Below are 23197 nucleotides of genomic sequence, written 5' to 3'. Positions count from 1 at the left end.
ATGTTAAAACTCAAATGGATGGGATAACAACATTTTAACAAAACTGAAGAGAGGACCAATAACTAGAAGACAGACATGAATAGATTATCTAGAATGCAGCACAGAAAAGTTAAGATGTATAATAGTAAAGAGATATAAGAGAAATGAAAGACAGAATGCAAAGATCAAACAATCCTCTATTCAAAGTCCAGAAGGAAAGAATGAGAGAATGGAGGAAAGGCAACACTGGAAGAAGTAATGACATAGAATATTCCAAAACTGACCAAAGACATCAGTCCACACGTACAGGAGACACAATGTCTACCACACAGGGTGAATGAAACACATCCACGCCAAACTATACTAGAGTGAAAACTGAAGAAGTGAAAACAAGGAGATAATCTAAGGCCAGTCAGAAAGAACATAGATGTTACCTAAAACTTGACAGCAAGCTTCTTAACAGAAAAATGGAAGCCAAGAAGAGAGGAAGGAAAATGTATTCAAAAAAGCACTGAAAAAAAATATTCAACATAGATTATTCATCTATTCATTCATTTATATTTATTGAGCAGCTACTCTGTCAGAACAGACAAAAAATCACTGCCTTCATGGACCTTACATTGTAGTAGTAGGGACAGATAATAATTTAATTAAATATGTCAAATGATATGGAGAAAAATAAAGCAGAAAAGAAGATGGTAGTACTAAGGGAAGGGAGAGTTTGTAATTTTTAATATGGTGGTCTGGGAAGATATCACTGAAAAACTGATATTTAGACAAAGACCTGAGGATGTGGGGGTGGGGGGAGCTAAGTGATGGCTATGAAGAAAGCATTAGAGGAAGAAATGGCAAGTTGAAAGGCATGTGGCAGCTCAAAGGCATGTTTAAAGAACAGCAAGAATGCCAATGTGGCTACAGCAGTGGAAGTAAGTGAGAATGGTAGGAAACAAGGTTGGAGAGACAGCAGAGCTAGGGGAAGGATATCACATGGAACCTTCCAGATGACTGTTAGGACTTGGGCTTTCATTCTACATCAAATGGAAAGCTCTTAGAGAGTTTTGAATAGAGCCATCTCATGATCTGATTTATATTTTGAAAGGATGGCTTGAGTCAAAATAGATTATAGGAAGGCAAGGGGAGAATCAGGAAAAACCAGCTGGGAAGCTATTGCAATAATCATAGCAAAAGAGCACGGTGCCACATACAAACGTAGTAGCAGTGCAAATGGTGAGAAGTGGTCAGATCTGAAGAAGTGTCAAAAAAGATTTGTTGTGGGGCGCCTGGGTGGCTCAGTCGTTAAGCATCTGCCTTCGGCTAAGGTCATGATCCCAGGGTCCTGGGATCGAGCCCCTCATCGGGCTCTCTGTTCAGCGGGGAGCCTGCTTCTCCCTCTCCCACTCTGCCTGCTTGTGTTCCCTCTCTCACTGTCTCTCTCTGTCAAATAAATAAATAAAATCTTTAAAAAAAAAAAAAGATTTGTTGTGGTTTTGAAGTGGTTTATAACATAGAGGAGTTGTAGATGGACAACTGGAAGGATATAGTTGACATTTACTCTAAAAAACTGTGAACAGAGCAAGCTTGGAGGGAAGACCAGGAGCTCAGTTTGGAACGTGTTAAGTTTGAAATGTGTATTACTCACATGGAGATGTCAGAGGATACAGGAGTGTAGAATTTGTACGGTTTGGACTGGAGACATAAATTTGGGAGTCAGCAGTAAATAAATAGGGCCAAACAAAGACATTTTCAGATAAAGGGCATCTGAATTTACTGGCAATAGTCCTTCATTAAAAGAATTTCAGGAAGCAAGGAAATAATCCCTGAAGAAAACTCTGAGATTTAAGAAAGAATGGGAGGTGGCCGTTGCTGCGGGGGATTGTGGGAGCCTCCGCGTCCCGCTCGCTAGGAGAGAGCTACCTCTCCTTTTCCCTCTCCCTTTCCTTAAGAGTTGTCTGCTGGTTCTCAGCTTGAAGAAGATTCTACAGTCCTTATTGATCCTTTTTCTTGGTGCTACCATTTTTTGAAGCAAAGTTAACCTAGTTTGTTAGTTTGAGCTTTCTTTCTGGCCTTCTTTAAAAAAAAATTTTTTTTTAAGTCTACAAACTAGACAAGAGATAGTTCTACAATGTCCAAGTCATTCCAGCAGTCATCTCTCGGTAGGGATTCGCAGGGTCATGGGCATGACCTGTCTGCAGCAGGAAGAGGCCTTCTTCGGCTGCTACCCAGTCTTTAAGTATGCCAGCATCTCTTGGAAGGATGAACCAGGGTACTGCACGCCTTGCTAGTTTAATGAATCTTGGAATGAGTTCTTCATTGAATCAACAAGGAGTTCATAGTGCACTGTCTTCTGCTAGTACTTCTTCCCATAATTTGCAGTCTATATTTAACATTGGAAGTAGAGGTCCACTCCCTTTGTCTTCTCAACACCGTGGAGATGCAGACCAGGCCAGTAACATTTTGGCCAGCTTTGGTCTGTCTGCTAGAGACTTAGATGAACTGAGTCATTATCCAGAGGACAAGATTACTCCTGAGAATTTGCCCCAAATCCTTCTACAGCTTAAAAGGAGGAGAACCGAAGAAGGCCCTACATTGAGTTATGGTAGAGATGGCAGATCTGCTACACGGGAACCACCATACAGAGTACCTAGGGATGATTGGGGAAAAAAAAAGGCACTTTAGAAGAGATAGTTTTGATGATCGTGGTCCTAGTCTCAACCCAGTGCTTGATTATGACCATGGAAGTCGTTCTCAAGAATTTGGTTATTATGACAGAATGGATTATGAAGATGACAGATTAAGAGATGGAGAAAGGTGTAGGGATGATTCTTTTTTTGGTGAGACCTCGCATAACTATCATAAATTTGACAGTGAGTATGAGAAAATGGGACGTGGTCCTGGGCGCTCCTCCAAGTAGCAATATTGAAGACTTCCATGGACTCTTACCGAAGGGTTATCCCCATCTGTGCTCTATATGTGATTTGCCAGTTCATTCTAATAAGGAGTGGAGTCAACATATCAATGGAGCAAGTCACAGTCGTCGATGCCAGCTTCTTCTTGAAATCTACCCAGAATGGAATCCTGACAATGATACAGGACACACAATGGGTGATCCATTCATGCTGCAGCAGTCTACAAACCCAGCACCAGGAATTCTGGGACCTCCACCTCCCTCATTTCATCTTGGGGGACCAGCAGTTGGACCAAGAGGAAATCTGGGTGCTGGAAATGGGAACCTGCAAGGACCAAGACACATGCAGAAAGGCAGAGTGGAAACAAGTAGAGTTGTTCACATCATGGATTTTCAGCAAGGGAAAAACTTGAGATATCAACTATTACAGCTGGTGGAACTGTTTGGAGTCATTTCAAATCATCTGATTCTAAATAAAATTAATGAGGCATTTATTGAAATGGCAACTACAGAGGATGCTCAAGCTGCAGTGGATTATTATACAACCACACCGGCATTAGTATTTGGCAAGCCAGTGAGAGTTCATTTATCACAGAAGTATAAAAGAATAAAGAAACCTGAGGGGAAGCCAGACCAGAAGTTTGATCAAAAGCAAGAGCTTGGACGTGTGATACATCTCAGCAATTTACCTCATTCTGGCTATTCTGACAGTGCAGTTCTCAAGCTTGCTGAGCCTTATGGAAAAATAAAAAATTATATACTGATGAGGATGAAAAGTCAGGCCTTTATTGAGATGGAGACCAGGGAAGATGCAATGGCAATGGTTGACCACTGTTTGAAAAAGGCCCTTTGGTTTCAGGGGAGATGTGTGAAAGTAGACTTGTCTGAAAAATATAAAAAATTGGTACTGAGGATTCCCAACAGAGGCATTGACTTACTGAAAAAAGATAAATCTCGGAAAAGATCTTATTCTCCAGATGGCAAAGAATCTCCAAGCGATAAGAAATCCAAGACTGTTGGTTCCCAGAAGACTGAAAGTACAACTGAAGGTAAAGAACAAGAAGAGAAGTCAGGTGAAGATGGTGAAAAAGATACAAAGGATGACCAAGCTGAGCCAGAACCTAACATGCTTCTTGAATCTGAAGATGAGCTACTTGTAGATGAAGAAGCAGCAGCAGCACTGCTAGAAAGTGGCAGTTCAGTGGGAGATGAGACAGATCTTGCTAATTTAGGTGATGTGGCTTCTGATGGGAAAAAGGAACCTTCGGACAAAGCTGTGAAAAAAGATGGAAATGCCAGTGCTTCGGCAGCTGCAAAGAAAAAGCTAAAAAAGCGTCATTTCCCAGGGAGTATGGAAGGTTTTGTCACTCTAGATGAGGTTGGTGATGAGGAAGATTTGGAACTTCAGAAACTTCGTAAATCGGGCATGGCATTTAAATCTGGTGACAAAAATGATGGTTTGGTTGAAATTAAGGTGGACAAGATCGAGGAACTTGATCAGGAAAACGAAGCAGCGTTGGAAAATGGAATTAAAAATGAGCAAAATACAGAACCAGGCGCTGAACCTGCTGAGAATGCTGATGATCCCAACAAAGATACAAGTGAAAATGCAGATGGCCAAAGTGATGAAAACAAGGAGGACTATACAATCCCAGATGAGTATAGAATTGGACCATATCAGCCCAATGTTCCTGTTGACTATGTGATACCTAAAACAGGGTTTTACTGTAAGCTGTGTTCACTCTTTTATACAAATGAAGAAGTTGCAAAGAATACTCCTTGCAGCAGCCTTCCTCATTATCAGAAATTAAAGAAATTTCTGAATAAATTGGCAGAAGAACGCAGGCAGAAGAAGGAAGCTTAAGATGTGCAAGAAGCTTAACGATTTCAAAGAAAATAATGGTTCTTTGTTTTTAATGTTAACCTTTTTTAAATATAATACTAATAGTTAGAAGAAAACTATTGTACTCTTTTGTTTTAGTGGAAAAATAATAGATGTCTGTTCATGTGTTAAGTGTTACAGCAAAAATACATATACGGTTAAGTTAATGAAGAATTGTTTTTGTTTTATCAGAATGGTAACAGACCGAAGTACTTTGTATAGACTGACTCGCTACTTAAGACAACTTGCACCACTAAGAAAAAAGATGTAGAATCATTCAGACAAATGAAATTTAGTTCCAAGCTTCAAAGAAATGTCAAAACTTTTGATTCCATTCAATAAAGAACAAAACCAATTGTATTTTTATTACTTTCATCTGAAACATTCCACATTTTAACCTGAGCCTTGCAGACTTTTCATTTGGAGTTTGAAGCTTTTTGGGTTGCTTTTTATTTGGAGATCTTCATTAATATGAGATTGGCAATTAAAAAGCAGGTGCAGTTTTCTTTTAAAGTTATGCTGTTGCTTAGGTAATAAGAAATACTAAGTAATTGGCTTTAGATTTTTGTAATTTTTTCCCCTAAGTTCCTGCTAGATTTCGTATTCTAGTAGTCAATGTATTTTCAGTGAAATGTAAAAATATTCCCGTTCTCTTTGAGCAGTATTAATTTCTTGAGATCTTATTGCTTGTCACTTGAATCCTGTAACTGTCATACATCTGGTATAAGCAACATTTGATTTTTGAAGTGTGTAGACCATCTCTTCATATTTCAAGATGTAATTTTACATTTCTGCATTTTAAAAACAGTTTGGCCATAATCTAGACGCACGCTTCTAATTCATATACCTGCACATGTGACCTTTGTGAACAGAAATTTGCATGTATAATCTGTATTTACTTGTAACTTTCTGGTAATATACTGCTTATATCTGTGGGTTCAAGTTTCTGAAGTGAATACCAATAAAAAAAAACCTAGGCCATGTTCATTGGTTATACATGTTTGGAATGTTAACCAAAAAAAAAAAGAAAAGAAAGAATAGGAGGCAGTGATACTGGGAAATTTTGCTATAAACAAACATCATCAACATAAAATAATGATAATGATAATAATACGTAATCTCTGGGGTTCAAAATTTAAAATGGCAAAACTAAAATTCTGGACAATAGCATATATAACATAAGAAGATTAATTAGAGTACAAATGTAGGATCCTTGAATTGTTGAAGAGGGAATTAAGTTCTTAAATTATTTTAGATTAAGTGTCTGTGGTAACATTTCAAGGGTAAGTAGAAGGATAGAAATAGTATATAAGTTTCAAACCAGTAGAGCAAGTTTTCTCAAAGAAAGTGCAAATGGTGTTTTGTATGAAACAATTGCTCCTGCGCAGAACTGTCCTGCCCATTTCAAGATACCCAGCATCCTCAAACTCTGCCTTCCAAATACTAGAAGCACCCAGTCCAGTCCCTGTGATGACAACAACAACAACAACAAGCACCTCCATATATTTAAATAAGAAAGGTGCTATATCAGCCTTACACAAAAACCACTGAAGTTCATGGAGAAAACAAGCAAATTAATTTAAAAGTTTAGCCACACACCAAAATAAAAGGGAAGAGAAAAAAAAGTGGAGGAAAAAGGAACAGATAAAGAGCACGAAGAAGGAAAAACAAGACTATATAATTAATCATGATAAATGTAATTGAACTAAGTTTGCCAGTTAGAGTGTTAATTGGATATTTTTTTATTATGCATTATACAATGACACTGTTTATAAGAGACATACCTAAAACTCAAGGACATAGAAAGATTGAAAATTTTAAGTTTTAATATTACCCAAAAGAAAGTTAGGTTAGTTATATAATTACATGTACTAGAAGATACATATATTATTAGATAATATATATATTAGAAGATTTCCATGTGCTTCAATTATTGCTTGGTCAAGCACACAAAAACCACAAAATAAGCTATATATGATTTGAACAACTCAGTTAATGAGTATGAAGGTATATATATAGATGTATATGTTATTTTTATTATATATACAATGCGTGTATACATTTGTACATGTACATATATATATGTGTGTGTATGTGTGTATACTCCTACACTTAACAATTGAAGAACACCTTCTTTTTACAATCATCACAATCCAGCTAATTTCTTTACTGAGTGATTATTATGTGCCCAGGATTTTTTTTTTTTTTTAAGATTTTATTTATTCATTTGACAGAGAGAGAGAGAGCGAGAGCAGGAACACAAGCAGGGGGAGTGGGAGAGGGAGAAGCAGGCTTCCCGCCGAGCAGGGAGCCCGATGTGGGGACTCGATCCCAGGACCCTGAGATCATGACCTGAGCCGAAGGCAGACGCTTAACGACTGAGCCACCCAGGCACCCATGTGCCCAGGATTATTATAGATACAAGTATAAATGAATTCATTCAATCTTCATAAAACTGCTATGAGAAAGGTCTACAAGTGCAAAACTGAGATCTGACCCTATATAATCTCATTCTAGTGTCTGTTTTTAACCATCACAAAACATTCTCCAATGAAACATTTTCAAAACATAATCACTTATAAAGCCATAATGCAAATTTCTACAAATTTAACAAATTGATCATAGAGTGGCTAAAGAAAAAAATTACTCACAGCAATTGTTCAAGAAAGTAAGGAAGACTTGTTTCAAGGCTACTGCAGTGGAGTTGTGCAGTAGGGGAGAGAGATTGGTTGGGCTCACTCCCTAACAAAGACCCTCTCCTTTACCAAGATCCTCTGAGCCCTCTTCTCCTACAGGCCCACACCTTGGGCTCTGCCCTTGGCCCACTTGGTCCAGTTTTAGCAAGAATGCTGCTGGGTCAATTTAGCAAGAATCCTCCACCTCTGATATCTGATCACCTTAGCCTGACTTCAGCAAGAATCCTGTCAAGTTGGTTTAGCAAGGATCCCCCTTACTTCTTAGTAATGCATCCACTGATCCCTGCCCTGCTCCTTGGCTATAAATTCCCACTTGTCCCTGTCTGTATTCAGAGTTGAGTCCAATCTCTGTCCCTTATTGCAAAAGCCCATTGCAGTTTGCCCCTTCTTGAATAAAGTCTTCCTGTCTTTAATTAAAGTTTTGAATAATTATTTTCTTTAACACAGTCCACATTCTCCTAATATAATGCAACTCAGAAGTTAACATATATCAGAAAAAAATAGTTTTAAATCTCCATAAGATTGGATATTTAAAGCATATGTGTATAATCCCACGTTTTAAATAACTCATGAATCAAAAAAATCATGATAAAAATTTTAAAACTTGGCTCTGATTAATAAAATTTGCATATTGAAAGTTGTGGGCATTATGAAAACAATACTTTGATGGAAACATTAAGTTTGCCATCTTCTGTAAATCAATAGCAGTCCAATCTTTGCAGTTTTCTATGGTTTAATCTAAATCTGTAGCCTTAAATGCTTAAATTAGAAAAGAAAAAAAGCTAAAAATTAATGGGTAAAGCCTCCTACTGAAAAAAATCAGAAAACAACAGAATAAACTCCAATAAAATAAAGTAAATAAAGATAAAATTTTAAATAAACAGAAAAAAAACTTGCCTCTGAAAAGGCTAGAAAATTTAAGAGAACTCTAGTTGATATGATCAAGAAAAAGGAAACACAAATAAATAATATTCAGTTTGAAAGCGATATATAATTACATATATAGAGTAGGCTTAAAAGATAATAAAATACGGGGCGCCTGGGTGGCTCAGTCGTTAAGCGTCTGCCTTCGGCTCAGGTCATGGTCCCAGGGTCCTGGGATCGAGCCCCGCATCGGGCTCCCTGCTCCGCGGGAAGCCTGCTTCTCCCTCTCCCCCTCCCCCTGCTTGTATCTCCTCTCTCGCTGTGTCTCTCTCTGTCAAATAAATAAATAAAATCTTTTAAAAAAAAAGATAATAAAATACTATGAACAATTCAAACTGATTTAATAGGAAGCTAGAAGAGTAACTATTAAGGCATTTAAATGACTAGTCAAAGATCTGTATTTTTAAAAAGACTCATTATTTTTTTTAAAGATTTTCTTTATTTTAGAGAGAGAGAGAGCATAAGTGGGGTGGTGGGGTAGGGCAGAGGGATAGAATTTCAAGCAAACTCTGCCCTGACGGCTGAGCCTAATGCGGGGCTCCATCCCAGGACCCTGAGATCATGACCTGAGCTCAAATCAAGAGAGGCCCTTAACCGAGTGAGCCACCCAGGTGCCCCAAGACTCAGAGTATTTTACAGGCAATTTCTACCAAAGTTTTGAGGAACACATTTCAATATCCAAAAGTTTCCAAAGAACAAAATATAAGAAAATACTCCCAAACTCCATGTATGACCCAGCATAACCTAGTATAATCTTGATTCTAAAAGTACACAAGTCAATTTATAAAAGGAAAACTTTATTCTCTATCACACATATAGATACAAAAATTCCAAATTAAATATTTATAAAATAAATCTACAAATACAGAAAAAAGACTGTGACCAGGAGTGAAAGGATGGTTAAAAATAGAAAAATTTAGGAGTGCCTGAGTGGCTTAGTCGATTAAGCATCTGCCTTCAGCTCAGGTCATAATCCCGGGTCCTGAGATCGACCCCCACGTTGGGCTCCCTGCTCAGCACAGAGACTGATTCTCCCTCTGCCCTTCACCTCTGCTCATAGCTCACTCACTCTCTCTCAAATGAAAAAATAAAAAATCTTTAAAAAAATAGAAAAATTCATAAATGAGATTTCTACAAAAAGCAATTAAAGGAGAAAATCATATGATCATCTGAATAGATTCTGAAAAAAGAATAAAAATAAACATGCATTTATAATTTTTTAAAATTTTAGCAAACAAGGAATAAAAGTTGATTTTCTTAATTCAATAATAGTTATCTACCAAAAAATCTACGGCAAACTCACCCTTAATGATAAAATCTTAGAAGCATTCCCTTTAAAATAAAGAACAGTGGTATCCATGATCATTGCTTATATTGAACACTTAACTGACATCCTAACCAGCAGAGCAAATATAAAAAGGAAATAAAGGCTTATGATTATTGGAAAAGAGAAAACAAAATTGTATATATTTGCAGATGATGATATTGTCTGTTTAGAAAACAAAAAGAATCCATAGATAAATGATTATAATCAATAAGAAAGTTTAGCATAGTAATTGAACCTGTGATCATTCTGTAAATATCAACTGCATTTCCACACACAAGTAACAGAAAATGCTAATTTAAAAAGATAACATTTATATAAGCAAAGATAAGACATTGGGAAGACCTAAGTTAATAAAAACATATGATGTTCATGGGGATAAAGAGACTCAATATCATAAAGATGGCAATTCTCGGGGCGCCTGGGTGGCTCAGTCGTTAAGCGTCTGCCTTCTGCTCAGGTCATGATCCCAGAGTCCTGGGATTGAGCCTCACATCAGGCTCCCTGCTCCTCAGGAAGCCTGCTTCTCCCTCTCCCACTCCCCCTGCTTGCGTTCCCTCTCTCGCTGTGTCTCTATCAAATAAATAAATAAAATCTTAAAAAAAGAAGATGGCAATTCTCACCCAATTTTATCAATAAATTCAATACAATTTCAATAAGCATCTCAACAAGGCTTTGGAAGGATTCTAAAATTTATGAAAGAGCATGAAGCCCAAGAATATCTCACATACCTGAGAAAGAATAGGTGGAAATTTGTGCTATTATATATCAAGACATTATAAAGCTACAGAAGTTAAGTATGTTTGTTGCAGCTGGTTAAACATCTGCCCTCGGCCTTAGGTCATGATCCTGGCGTCCTGGGATCCAGCCCTGAATCAGGCTCCCTGCTCAGTGGGGAGTCGCTCAGTGGGGAGTCTGTTTATCCCTCCCCCTATACCCCTCCCTGCTGGCTCATACTCTCTCTCTCTCTCTCAAATAAATAAGATCTTTAAAATGAAAAAAAAATTTTGAAGAAGTATGTTTGCTATTGCAAAAAAATAGATAAATTGACTGATAGAATAGAATCTCCCCACCCAAATAGATTGATTCAGATATGAACATCTAATAAAGAGTTAGGGGCGCCTGGGTGGCTCAGTCACTAAAGCATCCAACTCTTGATTTCAGCTCAGGTCATGATCTCAGGGTCATGAGATCGAACCCGGCATCAAGTTCCCCGCTAAGTGGGGAGTCAGCTTGAGATGCTCTCTCTCTTCCCTCTGCCTCTCCCCCTGCTCAAGCTCTCTCTCTCTCTCTCTCTCTCTCATAAATAAATAAATCTTAAAAAAGAGAGTCATACAGAACATTGGGGGGAAGGAGAACTTTCTAACAAATAATACTGAGACAATTAGTTATCCACTAGGAAGAAAAATAATCTCCACCATACATTAATATCAATTACAGATGAATTAAAACTTAAATGTTAAAGGCATAATCTTAAAACTTTGGAGGCAAGACAAAAGCATGCTTCATGCATTTGGACAGAAAAGAATTTCTTAGACAGAACACTGTACAGAGATGCCGAATCACTATGTTGTACACCTGAAACTAATGTAACATTGTGTGTCAACTATACTCAAATAAAAAAAAAAATTAAGACATAAACAAGTATTCTCCCCTCAAAGATGAATAAAAATTTGTTAACGCACACATAAAAAGTTGATCAATCTTAATAATCAGGAAAATGCAAATTTAGACCACAATGAGATACCATTTAACACTGGCAAAAAATAAGATACTTGACAATATAGAATGGCAGAAATTCTCATCTATCCTGCTAGCAAGAGGGTAAATTTATACAACTACCTTGAAAAGCAATTTGTCATTATCAAATAAAATTAAAGCTTCCCCCCCCCCCAAAAAAATAAAGCTTCCCTTATCCTATAAGCTGGCAATTCTATTTCTGGGTTTATAAATCCTAGCCTAGAGAAACTCTTGCATTAGTTTACTGGGAGACATGTACAAATATATTCACAGCAGCATTATTTGTAATAGCAAAAGAACTGGAAACAACCCAAATATTCATCAACAGGGAAAGGGATAAATACACTGTTGAAATAGACATACAATAGGGCGCCTGGGTGGCTCAGTTGGTTAAGCGACTGCCTTCGGCTCAGGTCATGACCCTGGAGTCCCGGGATCGAGTCCCACATTGGGCTCCCTGCTCAGTGGGGAGTCTGCTTCTCCCTCTGACCTTCCTCCCTCTCATGCTCTCTGTCTCTCATTCTCTCTCTCTCAAATAAATAAATAAAATCTTAAAAAAAAAAAAAAGAAATAGACATACAATAGAATATTATACATCAGTGAAAACGAATAAACACTGCTACCTGGATGAATCTTAGAAATATAACCATACAGTGAAAAAAAGCTGAGTGCATAGGACTCCATGCAGTTTATACCATTTCATAAAGCTCAAAAATAAGCAAAACTAAATATATATGTGTATGTATGTAAATATATACGTATGTATACAGTCATATATATATGAGATAAAATGGAAAAATGGGGAGACAAATTAAAAACACAAACTACAGGATGGCGGTTACCCTGGGGAGGAGGAAAGGGGCAAAATAGGGAAGGTACAAACTTAGAGATCCAACAATATTAATCATTTTAGTTCTTAAATTGGATGCTAGTTACTTAGGTGTTTATTATCATGTTCCATATCTTACATATAGCTTAAAAATTATCTTTTATATGTATCAAATATTGCATTATAAAAACATTTTTAAGAGAGAGAGAATAGGAGGTAAGGACGTAGAAACAGCATATGCAGCCATCTTACCTAGAGTCTTAACCATAAAGATGAGAGGAAAGAAATAGGGCTAAAGGTGGAAGAGGACAAGGGAGTAAGAAAGCATTCTATTATTTTGCTTTTATTCATTTGTTTTTTATTTGTTTTTAAATACAGCATGCTTTTATGCAATAGAGATGATAACAAGTAACAGAGGAATGATTGATGATGCAAGAGAGAGAAGATAATTACAAGAGGAAAGTTCTCGGTTAGGAAAGAGGAAATGGGAGTGCCTAAGTGGAGGGGTCCATCTTTTTATTTTTAATTTTTTTTTATTCTTATATTATCCCCATACATTACATCATTAGTTTTAGATGTAGTGTTCCATGATTCATTGTTTGTGCATAAGACCCAGTGCTCCATGCAGAATGTGCCCTCCTCAATACCCATCACCAGGCTAAGCCATCCTCCCAGCACCCTCCCCTCTAGAACCCTCAGTTTGTTTTTCAGAGTCCATCGTCTCTCATGGTTTGTCTACGGAGGGGTCCATCTTATAAGGTGGCAGAGAAAGTTCACTTGTTTTAACAGATGGGAAGGCAGAGTAGATATAGCTAAATATATTTGTTGATGGGAAGATTACGACATTCTCCTCTAAGTAGCTCTATTTTCTCTGTGAAATATGAAGCAGGGTTATAAGCTGGTAGTGAGGTGGGGTAGGTAAAAGAAGGAACACTGGAGATTTGAGGAGACAAGAGAAGGCGGGAAATGATTAACTTTGAGGGTAGAGGAGAAATTTGAACAAGAAAATGTAAGGAGACATCCTCCTTGATGCACATTCTTTTGACATCTCCCACCCACCTCACTGACCACTCTGTATCAATTCTCCTTTGCTGGATTTCTCTCCTTTTCCTGATCTCTGAATATTAGAATTCCTGAGCTCAGTCCTCAGATATATTCTCTTTGTTATATTCTTATGTGAATCCATCTAGTCCCTGGGCTTTAAATACCATCCACACACTAAAGACTCACAAATTGGAATGAGCATGTGTCTAAAACAATTTTTTTATTTTTCTGCCCATTCTTCTCTGCCCAGTCCTCTACTGTTCAGTAGACAGTATCACCATTCATCCAGATGCCCAGAGCCAAAACCCAGTTTTTCCCTATATTTATCTTTATCTCATACCTTACATCCAATCCATCAACAACTTACATAAGCTTTACCTTCAAAATATACCCCAAATCTAATCCTCACCACCTCCATCACTACTATCCTGCTCTAAGACACCATTATACCCTTTCTATATCACTACAACAGCTTCCCTGCCTCCATATGAATTCCTGTGGGAATTCATAGTGCCTGGATAGATAAGCTTCAAGTGAAATAAGTCTCTGTGAGACCGACTGAAAAGCAAAGGAGGAGTGCCTGGAACGCTGGGTCTCCTTTAAAGTCTCTGAGCTAAAGCAGCCAGATCCTTCCTGTGGTTCAATGCTCTCACCTAGGGAGTAAATGTTTAACTTAGATGAGAACACTCTCACCTGATGGTCACGTATTCATCATACCCTTAGCCTGCACACAGGTCACAAACACCGCTTGCTTCAATCATGCCTTGCCCCATATGTCTGTCTTGATTATGAAAGTCTAACATTCCTTTCTATTTTTCTGCTCTTACTTGATGTATAGATAAGACTTGTAATAAAAGTGGAGACTAAATCCGGCTCGGGACCTTTCACCACTAGAGCGACTGGTCTCTTCACCCTCTTCTTTCTCCTATTTAGGTGTCTGGAGTAATCTTTTCATTCACCACCTCAGGGTTTGCTGGCCAAACCCAGCACAGTCCTATAGAAGGTACCCTGGACTGGACATTAGAAAATTCAGAGCAGATTCCTTATTTGGTCTCTGATTAGTATAGAGACCTGTTACTTAATAATTCTGTTAAATAAAAACAGCTGCCCTAATTTACTTCCAAAGAATTCTCTATGAATAAGTTCTTTATGGGTAATTAGAATTATTGAAACAGGAGCTATAAAATGTTCTTTTTATCAACATTATTAGAGGGGCTATTGAGATCTTTCATTGATTTCTTTGAACCTGGAGGAAAATTTCATAAAATTCCAAGTGAATTTAATATAGATTTTGTAGAGTAGGAATAATTTTCATAATTATTGAAATTTTTGAATATTGAAATTATTGCTTTACCTCCTACTACTTTGTTTATATAAGTATTTTATCTAAGTATAATTCACATGCAATATTTTATTACTTTCAGATATACAACATAGTGGTTTGAATACCTTCTGATACTTTGATAATGTAATAATTATGTCTCAGGGTAAATAATATAGGAAGTGTTTTGATAGAAATATTTTTTTAGTAATCTTGAGATGCTGGAAGTCTGTATGTGGGGTGGCTGTCCTGATTTTCAAAAGGAAAGAAGATAGATTCTGAATACTGATCCAAACAAAATTATTCAGTAGACTATTAAGTACAGAGCATATCAACCTTTCTTAAAAATGAAGGTGGGGGCGCCTGGGTGGCTCAGTCGTTAAGCGTCTGCCTTCAGCTCAGGTCATGATCCCGGGTCCTGGGATCGAGCCCCGCATCGGGCTCCCCGCTCAGTGGGAAGCCTGCTCTCCCTCTCCCACTCCCCCTGCTAGTGTTCCCTGTCTCACTGTCAATCTCTGTCAAATAAATAAAGTCTTAAAAAAAAAATGAATATATACAATGGAATATTATGCAGCCATCAAAAGGAATGAGATCTTGCCATTTGCAACGACGTGGATGGAACTAGAGGGTATTATGTTGAGTGAAATAAGTCAGAGAAAGACATGTATCATATGATCTCACTGATATGAGGAATTCTTAATTGCAGGAAACAAACTGAGGGTTGCTGGAGTGGGGGGTGGGGTGGGAGGGATGGGGTGACTGGGTGATAGACACTGGGGAGGGTATGTGCTCTGGTAAGCGCTGTGAATTGTGCAAGACTGTTGAATCTCAGATCTGTACCTCTGAAACAAATAATGCAATATATGTTAAGAAAAAAAAAAAAAGAAGAAGAAGAAGGTAGCGGGAGGGGAAGAATGAAGGGGGGGAAATCGGAGGGGTAGACGAACCATGAGAGACAATGGACTCTGAAAAACAAACAGGGTTCTGGAGGGGAGGGGGGTGGGAGGATGGGTTAGCCTGGTGGTGGGTATTGAGGAGGGCACATTCTGCATGGAGCACTGGGTGTTATGCACAAACAATGAATCATGGAACACTTCATCTAAAACTAATGATGTAATGTATGGGGATTAACATAAGAATAAAAAAAAATTTTTTAAAAAATGAAGGTGGTCATCACATCACCCAGTTACCCTATCCCCCCCACCCACCTCCCCTCCGCACCCCTCAGTTTGTTTCCTAGAGTTCAGAGTCTCTCATTGTTTGTCTCCCTCTCTGATTTCTTCCCATTCAGTTTTCCCTCCCTTCCCCTATGATCCTCTGTGCTGTTTCTTATATTCCACATATGAGTGAAAACATATAATTGTCTTTCTCTGACTGACCACTGTGTGTTATATGCAGCTAATGAATAACTGAACTCTACATCTGAAACTAATGATGTACTATATGTTGGCTAATTGAATTTAAATTAAAAAAAGAAGAAAAATGAAGGTGATGACTTCTAGAGGTAAACTTAAAAATAAATTCAAGCTAAGTTTACCTCACTTTCTCTTTCCTTTCTCTCCTCCTCTTTATTGGAATTTTTCTTGCCTTGTCTGCCTTTGTTGTTTGTTTAACCAAATTGATAAATCAGTTCAAGTGTATCAAAATAAATATATCTAGGGTTCCTTAAGTCAGTTTTGCTTTACATCATCCCTGAATAGCTTGAGAAATATGAGCTGAGTGATAGCACAATTAGATAAAATTATAATTGGCAAAGCTTAACCTTACAAAAAGAATGAATCTGTAACAACCCAGGAAGAGGCATCGAGTTTTGAAGTATTTTTATCAATTACTCAAATTAAGATACAAAATAATATTTAATCACATATGTAAATGACTCAAAGCTGAAAGAGATAATGAATGCTTCCCATGTCAGTGAATGACATTACCATTCATCCAGTTCAGTCCTCACCCACCACCTGGAATAATTAGGCTAAGTTGCTGAAACAAAGCATTCCAAAAATACAGTGACTCAACCAGGATAGGAAATGATCTCCATCATGCATAAAAATGCAAAGTGAGTAGAATCGAGCCAAGGGGGGAGACTCTGCTCCACAAGGTCACTGAAGAACCTAAGTTTTTCCTATCTTCTGCCAGCCCTTAAGTTGATGTTTAAGTCTGCATAAGTGGAAATTGGATCATCAGCACCACATCCATGTTCGAGTCCAGGGCAAGCAGCTTTGTATTTTAGGAAAGGACCCGGATGTTGGTCCAAATTTAGTCCATAATCACATCCAACTAAAAGGGAGCTTGACCAATGCAGACTCTAGCTAGGTGGTCACGAATAGGGTTCAAAGTCAGGGTGGGGTAGGTGGTACTATCTCTAGAAGGAAGAAAAGAAACGTAGATACTGGGGACAACTAGGGGTTTCTGTCACACATGTCCCAAAATCCAATTAATTCATCACCAGGTTAGGTCTGTGGGCCTCCCGTATATTTCACAAAAACTCCCATTTGCCCATTTACTTCCATCTTCCCTGTCACATCCCTTGTCTGAAGTATCATCACATATGACCTGTTTTATTACAATAGCCTCCTAACTGGGTTCTTATATTTGCACTCTCCTTTGCTCCCAAATCAATTGTTTTGTTACAGTCATTTTAAAGTGCAAATCTAATCATGTCACAACTCTGATTAAAACCTTTCAATTGCTTCTCGTTGCTCTTAGGATTCAGTAAGGAGAACACTAAAGTCCTACATAGTTTACCCTCTTCTCTTTTTTTTTTTTCTCATTAAACTTTTGTTTTAATGGGTCTCAAAATTCTGTGACAGATTTTTGGTCAAGTTGTTTCCATTAAAAAGTACTGATTTTAAAAACTAATAAAACTACCACACACACACAAAAAAACAAATGGTCCACAAAACATTCCCCTTTCCTTCTGAAGGTTTTACAATGCATTGTTATCATTAACCAGTCTTTTACTATTAAACTTAAATGGCCAATTGACACAAACAGTTCTGAGACTGTTCTTCAACCACTGATTAAGACTGGGGTGGCAGGTATTGGGGATAATATTCATTTAGCCTTCTGAGCTTTCTGGGCAGACTCGGTGACCTTGCCAGCTCCAGCTGCTTTCTTGTCCACTGCTTTGATGACACCCACAGCAACCGTCTGTCTCATGTCACGAACAGCAAAACGTCCCAGAGTAGGATAGTCAGAGAAGCTCTCATCACACATAGGCTTGCCAGGAACCATATCAACAATGGCAGCATCACCAGATTTCAAGAACTTGGGACCATCTTCCAGCTTTTTTCCAGAACGACAATCTACCCCTTCAGCTCAACAAACTTGCAAGCAATGTGAGCTGTGTGAACATCCAGCACAGGGGCATATCCAGCACTGATTTGGCCTGGATGGTTCAGGATAAGCACCTGAGCCGTGAAGCCAGCTGCTTCCATGGTGGGTCATTTTTGCTGTCACCAGCCACATTGCCACAACGAACATCTTTGACAGATACGTTCTTGACACTGAACCCCACACTGTCCCCAGGAAGAGCCTCACTCAAAGCTTCATGGTGCATTTCAACAGACTTCACTTCAGCTGTAACATTGACCGGAGCAAAGGTGACCACCATGCCAGGTTTAAGAACACCAGTCTCGACTCGGCCCACAGGGACAGTACCAATACCACCAATTTTGTAGACGTCCTGGAGAGGCAGACGCAAAGGCTTGCCAGTTGGACGAGTTGGTGGCAGAATGCAATCCAGAGCTTCAAGCAGTGCGGTTCCACTGGCATTCCCATCTTTACGGGTGACTTTCCATCCCTTGAACCAAGGCATGTTAGCGCTTGGCTCCAGCATGTTGTCACCATTCCAACCAGAAATTGGCACAAATGCTACTGTGTCAGGGTTGTAGCCAATTTTCTTAACGTAGGTGCTGACTTCCTTAACGATTTCCTCATATCTCTTCTGGCTGTAGGGTGGCTCAGGGGAATCCATCTTGTTAACACCAACAATTAGTTGTTTTATACCCACTGTGTAAGCCAGAAGGGCTTGCTCACGGGTCTGTCCATTCTTGGAGATACTGGCTTCAAATTCACCGACACCAGCAGCAACAATCAGGACAGCACAGTCAGCCTGAGATGTGCCTGGAATCATGTTTTCGATAAAGTCTCTGTGTCCTGGGGCATCAATGATGGTCACATAATACTTGCTGGTCTCGAATTTCCACAGGGAGATATCAATGGTGATACCACGTTCACGTTCAGCTTTCAGTTTATCCAAGACCCAGGCATACTTGAAGGAGCCCTTTCCCACCTCAACAGCCTCCTTCTCAAATTTTTCGATAGTTCTTTTGTCGATCCCACCACATTTGTAGATCAGATGACCAGTAGTGGTAGACTTGCCCGAATCTATGTGTCCAGTGACGACGATGTTGATGTGAGTCTTTTCCTTTCCCATTTTGGTTTAGGTTGAGCAGTGGTTTTCACCACACCTGTGTTCTGGTGGCAAGCCCGTTGCGAAAAAGCTATTTTACCCTCTTTTCCTCTGGTCTCACCTCTCATTCTCCTCTCTCCATCCCACTCCCTTTCTCCGTAACCCAGGCACATTTGCCTTCTCTGTTTCTCACCCACAGAATGCTCTCACCTGCCACAAATATTTTGAATTTGCTAGTCCCTCTGATAAGAATGTTCTCCTCCATTTGCCTCACTGACTCATACATCAGCTCTCAACCCAAACTGCTTTCTCAGGGAAAGTTTCCCAGTCACAGATGATGCTGATCCCTTATTATACACTGTCATAGCACTCTGTAATTTTGTCACTGTTTGTAATTATACATTTATTTTTGTGATTATTTGAGCTAGGGAAATCTGCAGCTTTCAATGATGTCTTTCCATGTCTGGGCGCAGACATTCACAAGGCTGGCCTGGTTTACAGAGAAAGACCTTAAATTACAGCTTCTGATAATATTAGCTTTCCTTTTTCATTTTTTGACAGAAAATGAACCTTACCTTTTTCAATCTCCCTTAGCTATGAATCTAGGTGGCAGGTAACTGGGATAGCTAGCCCATGTGGCTCTCCTTTATGCACCACTCCCATGGAGTCTTAGGGTGTAGAATGGGAACTGACCTTGGGTGTGGAACTTGGACTCCACAGGAACATTCCTCACTTCTATAGCCTTCCCCTGCCCCTGTGTCTATTAACCTTAATCAAAAGATCACTGAATAAGCCTTCTGGACTCTTGACATCTATGTTTCTAGAATCTATTTCAGTCAAGGTCTGAGAAGGTTTACTTGGGCTCTCAGTGGTCTCTCATATTTGATCCAAAGTTCACTATATTTGGCTGATAGTTCTTCATAATTTTTTAAAAACAGAGTTTTCTTCTCTGATTTATATTCTTTGCAGATTTGGTGGGGAGGGTGTTGTTTTTGTTTGTTTTATTGTTTTTATGTGTTTCAGGGAGGAAAGTAGCAATCAGATGGCTTTAGGTCACCCTCTTTAACTAGAAGTATCTGTAGCTAGGAGTAAATATTCACATGCCGGGAAGATGTATCTATTTATTCTGTGGTTTCACACCCGCAAGAGAATGCTTGCCCCAGTTTAAGAAGCACCTTATAGTCTATTTAAACAGCATTTCCTCCAATAAAGCAGAGAATATTACAAAATAAACTATCTGTGGACTTCCCCAATAGGTCCACACACTTTCTAATGAGAGAGACAGAATTTTATAGCACATGGGGCGGGGTGGGGGGGAACAACATAGATTCCTGAGCCTATGAGTAAGCACAGATCTAAGATTATGGAATTGCAAATGCTTTGTTTGCCAAGCCTCTTGCTTCTAATTGCTCTTCTCCACAAACTATGTAGATAAATATCTGGCATAGTGACAGCACATACTAAGTTCCCAAAATGTTAATTCTTTCTTCTCCTTTTTTTTTTTTTAAGAGGGGGGTGGACTGGGAGGAGTGAGTGGCAGAAGGAGAGGGAGAGAGAGAATCTTAAGCAGGCTCCATGCCCTGCATGGAGCGCGATGTGGGGCTCGATCTCACAACCCTGAGATCATGACCTGAGCCAGAATCAAGAGTGGGACGTTTAACCGACTGAGCCACCCAGGTGCCCCATTCTTTCTTATCCCTTCAATGTAAGAAGGAAAAATGCTGTTTTGTTTTGTTTTGTTTTGTTTTTTTAAGAAAGCTTTATTAAGTGCCTACTATAAGGTAGGCACAGTGATAGACACAGAGGTCCTGGTCTAGTGGGAGAGAAAGACAAGTAACTAAAAGGACAATCAGTATAAACAGTGCTGTGATAGCAAATAATACTTTAAGAACACAAAAGTGGACCTCTCATCTGTCATAAAATGGCAATGCGGGGCAAGAAGCATGGGTGCTTCCTAGAGGAGAAGATACCTAAGTCAAGTGGTCAGGCTTAAAGAATAAATAGTAACAAACTACACAGAGAAGCAGGGGGAAAGGTATTACAGGCAGTGGAACAGCATCAGTCCTGTAAATAGCCAAGAAGCTAGACCGTGGCATTTCCAAAGAACTCTAAGTTCAGTGAAGTGGGACAACAGAGTGGGAAGAAAATGGCACAAAATGAAGTTGGAGAAAGGCAGGAGCCACATCCTTTGATTCAGTTCAACAAACCCTTACTGAACACCTACCATGTACCAGACACTGAGAATATAAGGACTGAGAATAATAGGACACAGTCCCTATTCTCCACAGGCTTGCAATCTAGTGAATGAAACCTGGCACATAAACAGAGAATTTCAACATTATGTGATAAGTGAATCCATAGAGAAGGGAACTTAACTCACCTTAGAAGGGATAAGAAAAATTCATCTTAGCTGAGTCTTAAAGAATAATCAGGGGCACCTGGGTGGCACAGTTGGTGAAGTGTGCTACTCTTGGCTTCAGCTCAGGTCATGATCTCAGAGTCATGAGATCAAGCCCTATAGGGGGCTCCACGCTCAGCACAGAGTCTGCTTAAGATTCTCTCTCTCCCTCTGCCCCTCTTGCTTGTGCTCTCTCCCTCTCTCTCTGTCTTAAATAAATAGATCCTTAAGAAAAAAAGAACAAGAGATAACCAAAACATGGTACCATGGGAGTTAGAAAAAGTATTACCAGCAGCAGAAGAAAAAAAGTGCAGGTTTGAGGGTGATAAATAGCACATTGTGGAGGATAGCAACCAAACATAAGTAGTTCAGTATTTCTGGGATACAAAGCATGAAGCAAAGGTTTGGTCACGAGCCTGGAGTAAAAAGAAAGGGAACAAATGTCCCGCTAAGAACCTTAAGTGTTATCCTTTTGGTGATGCAGAACTACTGAAGAGTTTTTATCTGGAAAAACATAATATACTCTGATAATAGTATAGATAATGGATTCGAGAGAGATAAGTCTAGAGGTTTGGAGGACAATTAGAAGGCTATTGCAATAATACAGTAAAGAAATGCTGAAGGCTTGAACTAAGGTAGTTACATTATAGATGGATAAAGAGATGGAAATAAACTTGAGAGATAGTCAGGAAGGCAAAAATAAAGAAGTTTATTGATTGGGAGTGTTAAAAAATAGGGGAAAGGAATCAAGGATAGTACCTAGTTTTCCAAAAATTAAGGAAGAAAATACCTATCACATGTTGAAATTATTTGTTTAAATTATATTTATTTATATTAGTGCATGATCTTAGTGAAGGAACTGTGCTATCATTCCTTTTCCAGCCCAATGCCTTCATAAAGTGTGCAGTCAATAAGTATATGTGGAATTAATGAGAAAAAGCAAGGGATTGGTGGAAATGATGAGTTTGGTATTGAACATAATGAGTTTGAAGATACTGTGGCATTTCCAAGTAGAAATTTGCAGGTGAAATTAACATAGGTATAGAGCTCAGGAAAGAAAACCAAGTGAAAAATAGAGAATTAGATGCCATCTGAATAACTGAAGCAATGGGAATGGATGAGTTCAGAGAGTGAGAGGAGGTATTGGCAAAAGACAGTGTCCTAGGAGTGTCACTTAAACAAAAGTTTCATTTTATTTGACACAAGGATTGGGAAAGATGAACAAATTATGCAGACCAAGATCCAAAACAATCAGGACCATCCACTCTGCACTCAATTTCCAACAAGAAAATTCAGTAGCTCTCAGAAGTTATGTGACTGGCCCAACATGGCCAGCACCCAAGCCCAGATGCTTTGATTCTAAACGGAATACCTTTCCTCCCATACCTGCAACGTCAGATTATCAGCATACCATCATTAGAAATCATGATGTCCAATGCAGGGGCAACAGTTACGGTCTGCAAGGTGCCTAGAATCTTTTAATTGTTCAACCAGTATCATAGTAATTGAAACTTAAAAACATTCTTACACAGAAGCAGTGCTCAAGCCTTGCTCTTAAAACCAAGAAATACAAGTAGGAAATAATTCTTGGGAGAGCTGATTTTATAACTCGACTGTTCGGGTAGCAGGTGTTCTTGAGAGTAAGGGCAACCGTGTTAAAATTAACAGCTCTATATGCATAAAACGTAAACTACACAAATCGGCCCCACTGAATATACATTCTCTGCTCTGTTCTCTCCAT

The 23197-nt window shown here is 38.8% G+C and overlaps 2 protein-coding genes and 1 pseudogene across 5 annotated transcripts in view; 1 reads left to right on the top strand and 2 right to left on the bottom strand.

The window, feature by feature from the left end:
- Positions 1-23197, bottom strand: part of SLC44A5 (solute carrier family 44 member 5) — a 349362-nt gene that overhangs the window by 216856 nt on the left and 109309 nt on the right. The window lies entirely within an intron of this gene.
- LOC118019259 (matrin-3-like) lies at positions 2087-5148 on the top strand. Its single transcript, XM_035018251.1, is given in 4 exon segments — positions 2087-2186; positions 2189-2634; positions 2636-2871; positions 2873-5148. Coding segments are annotated over 4 exon segments (2643 nt in total). The 5' UTR covers positions 2087-2101; the 3' UTR covers positions 4749-5148.
- Positions 17684-19116, bottom strand: LOC118019261 (annotated as a pseudogene).

Source organism: Mirounga leonina, unplaced genomic scaffold (assembly GCF_011800145.1).
Source record: "Mirounga leonina isolate KUSES-001 unplaced genomic scaffold, KU_Mleo_1.0 Mir_173, whole genome shotgun sequence".
Lineage (NCBI taxonomy): Eukaryota > Metazoa > Chordata > Mammalia > Carnivora > Phocidae > Mirounga > Mirounga leonina.
This window is presented reverse-complemented; position numbering and strand designations above follow the sequence as displayed.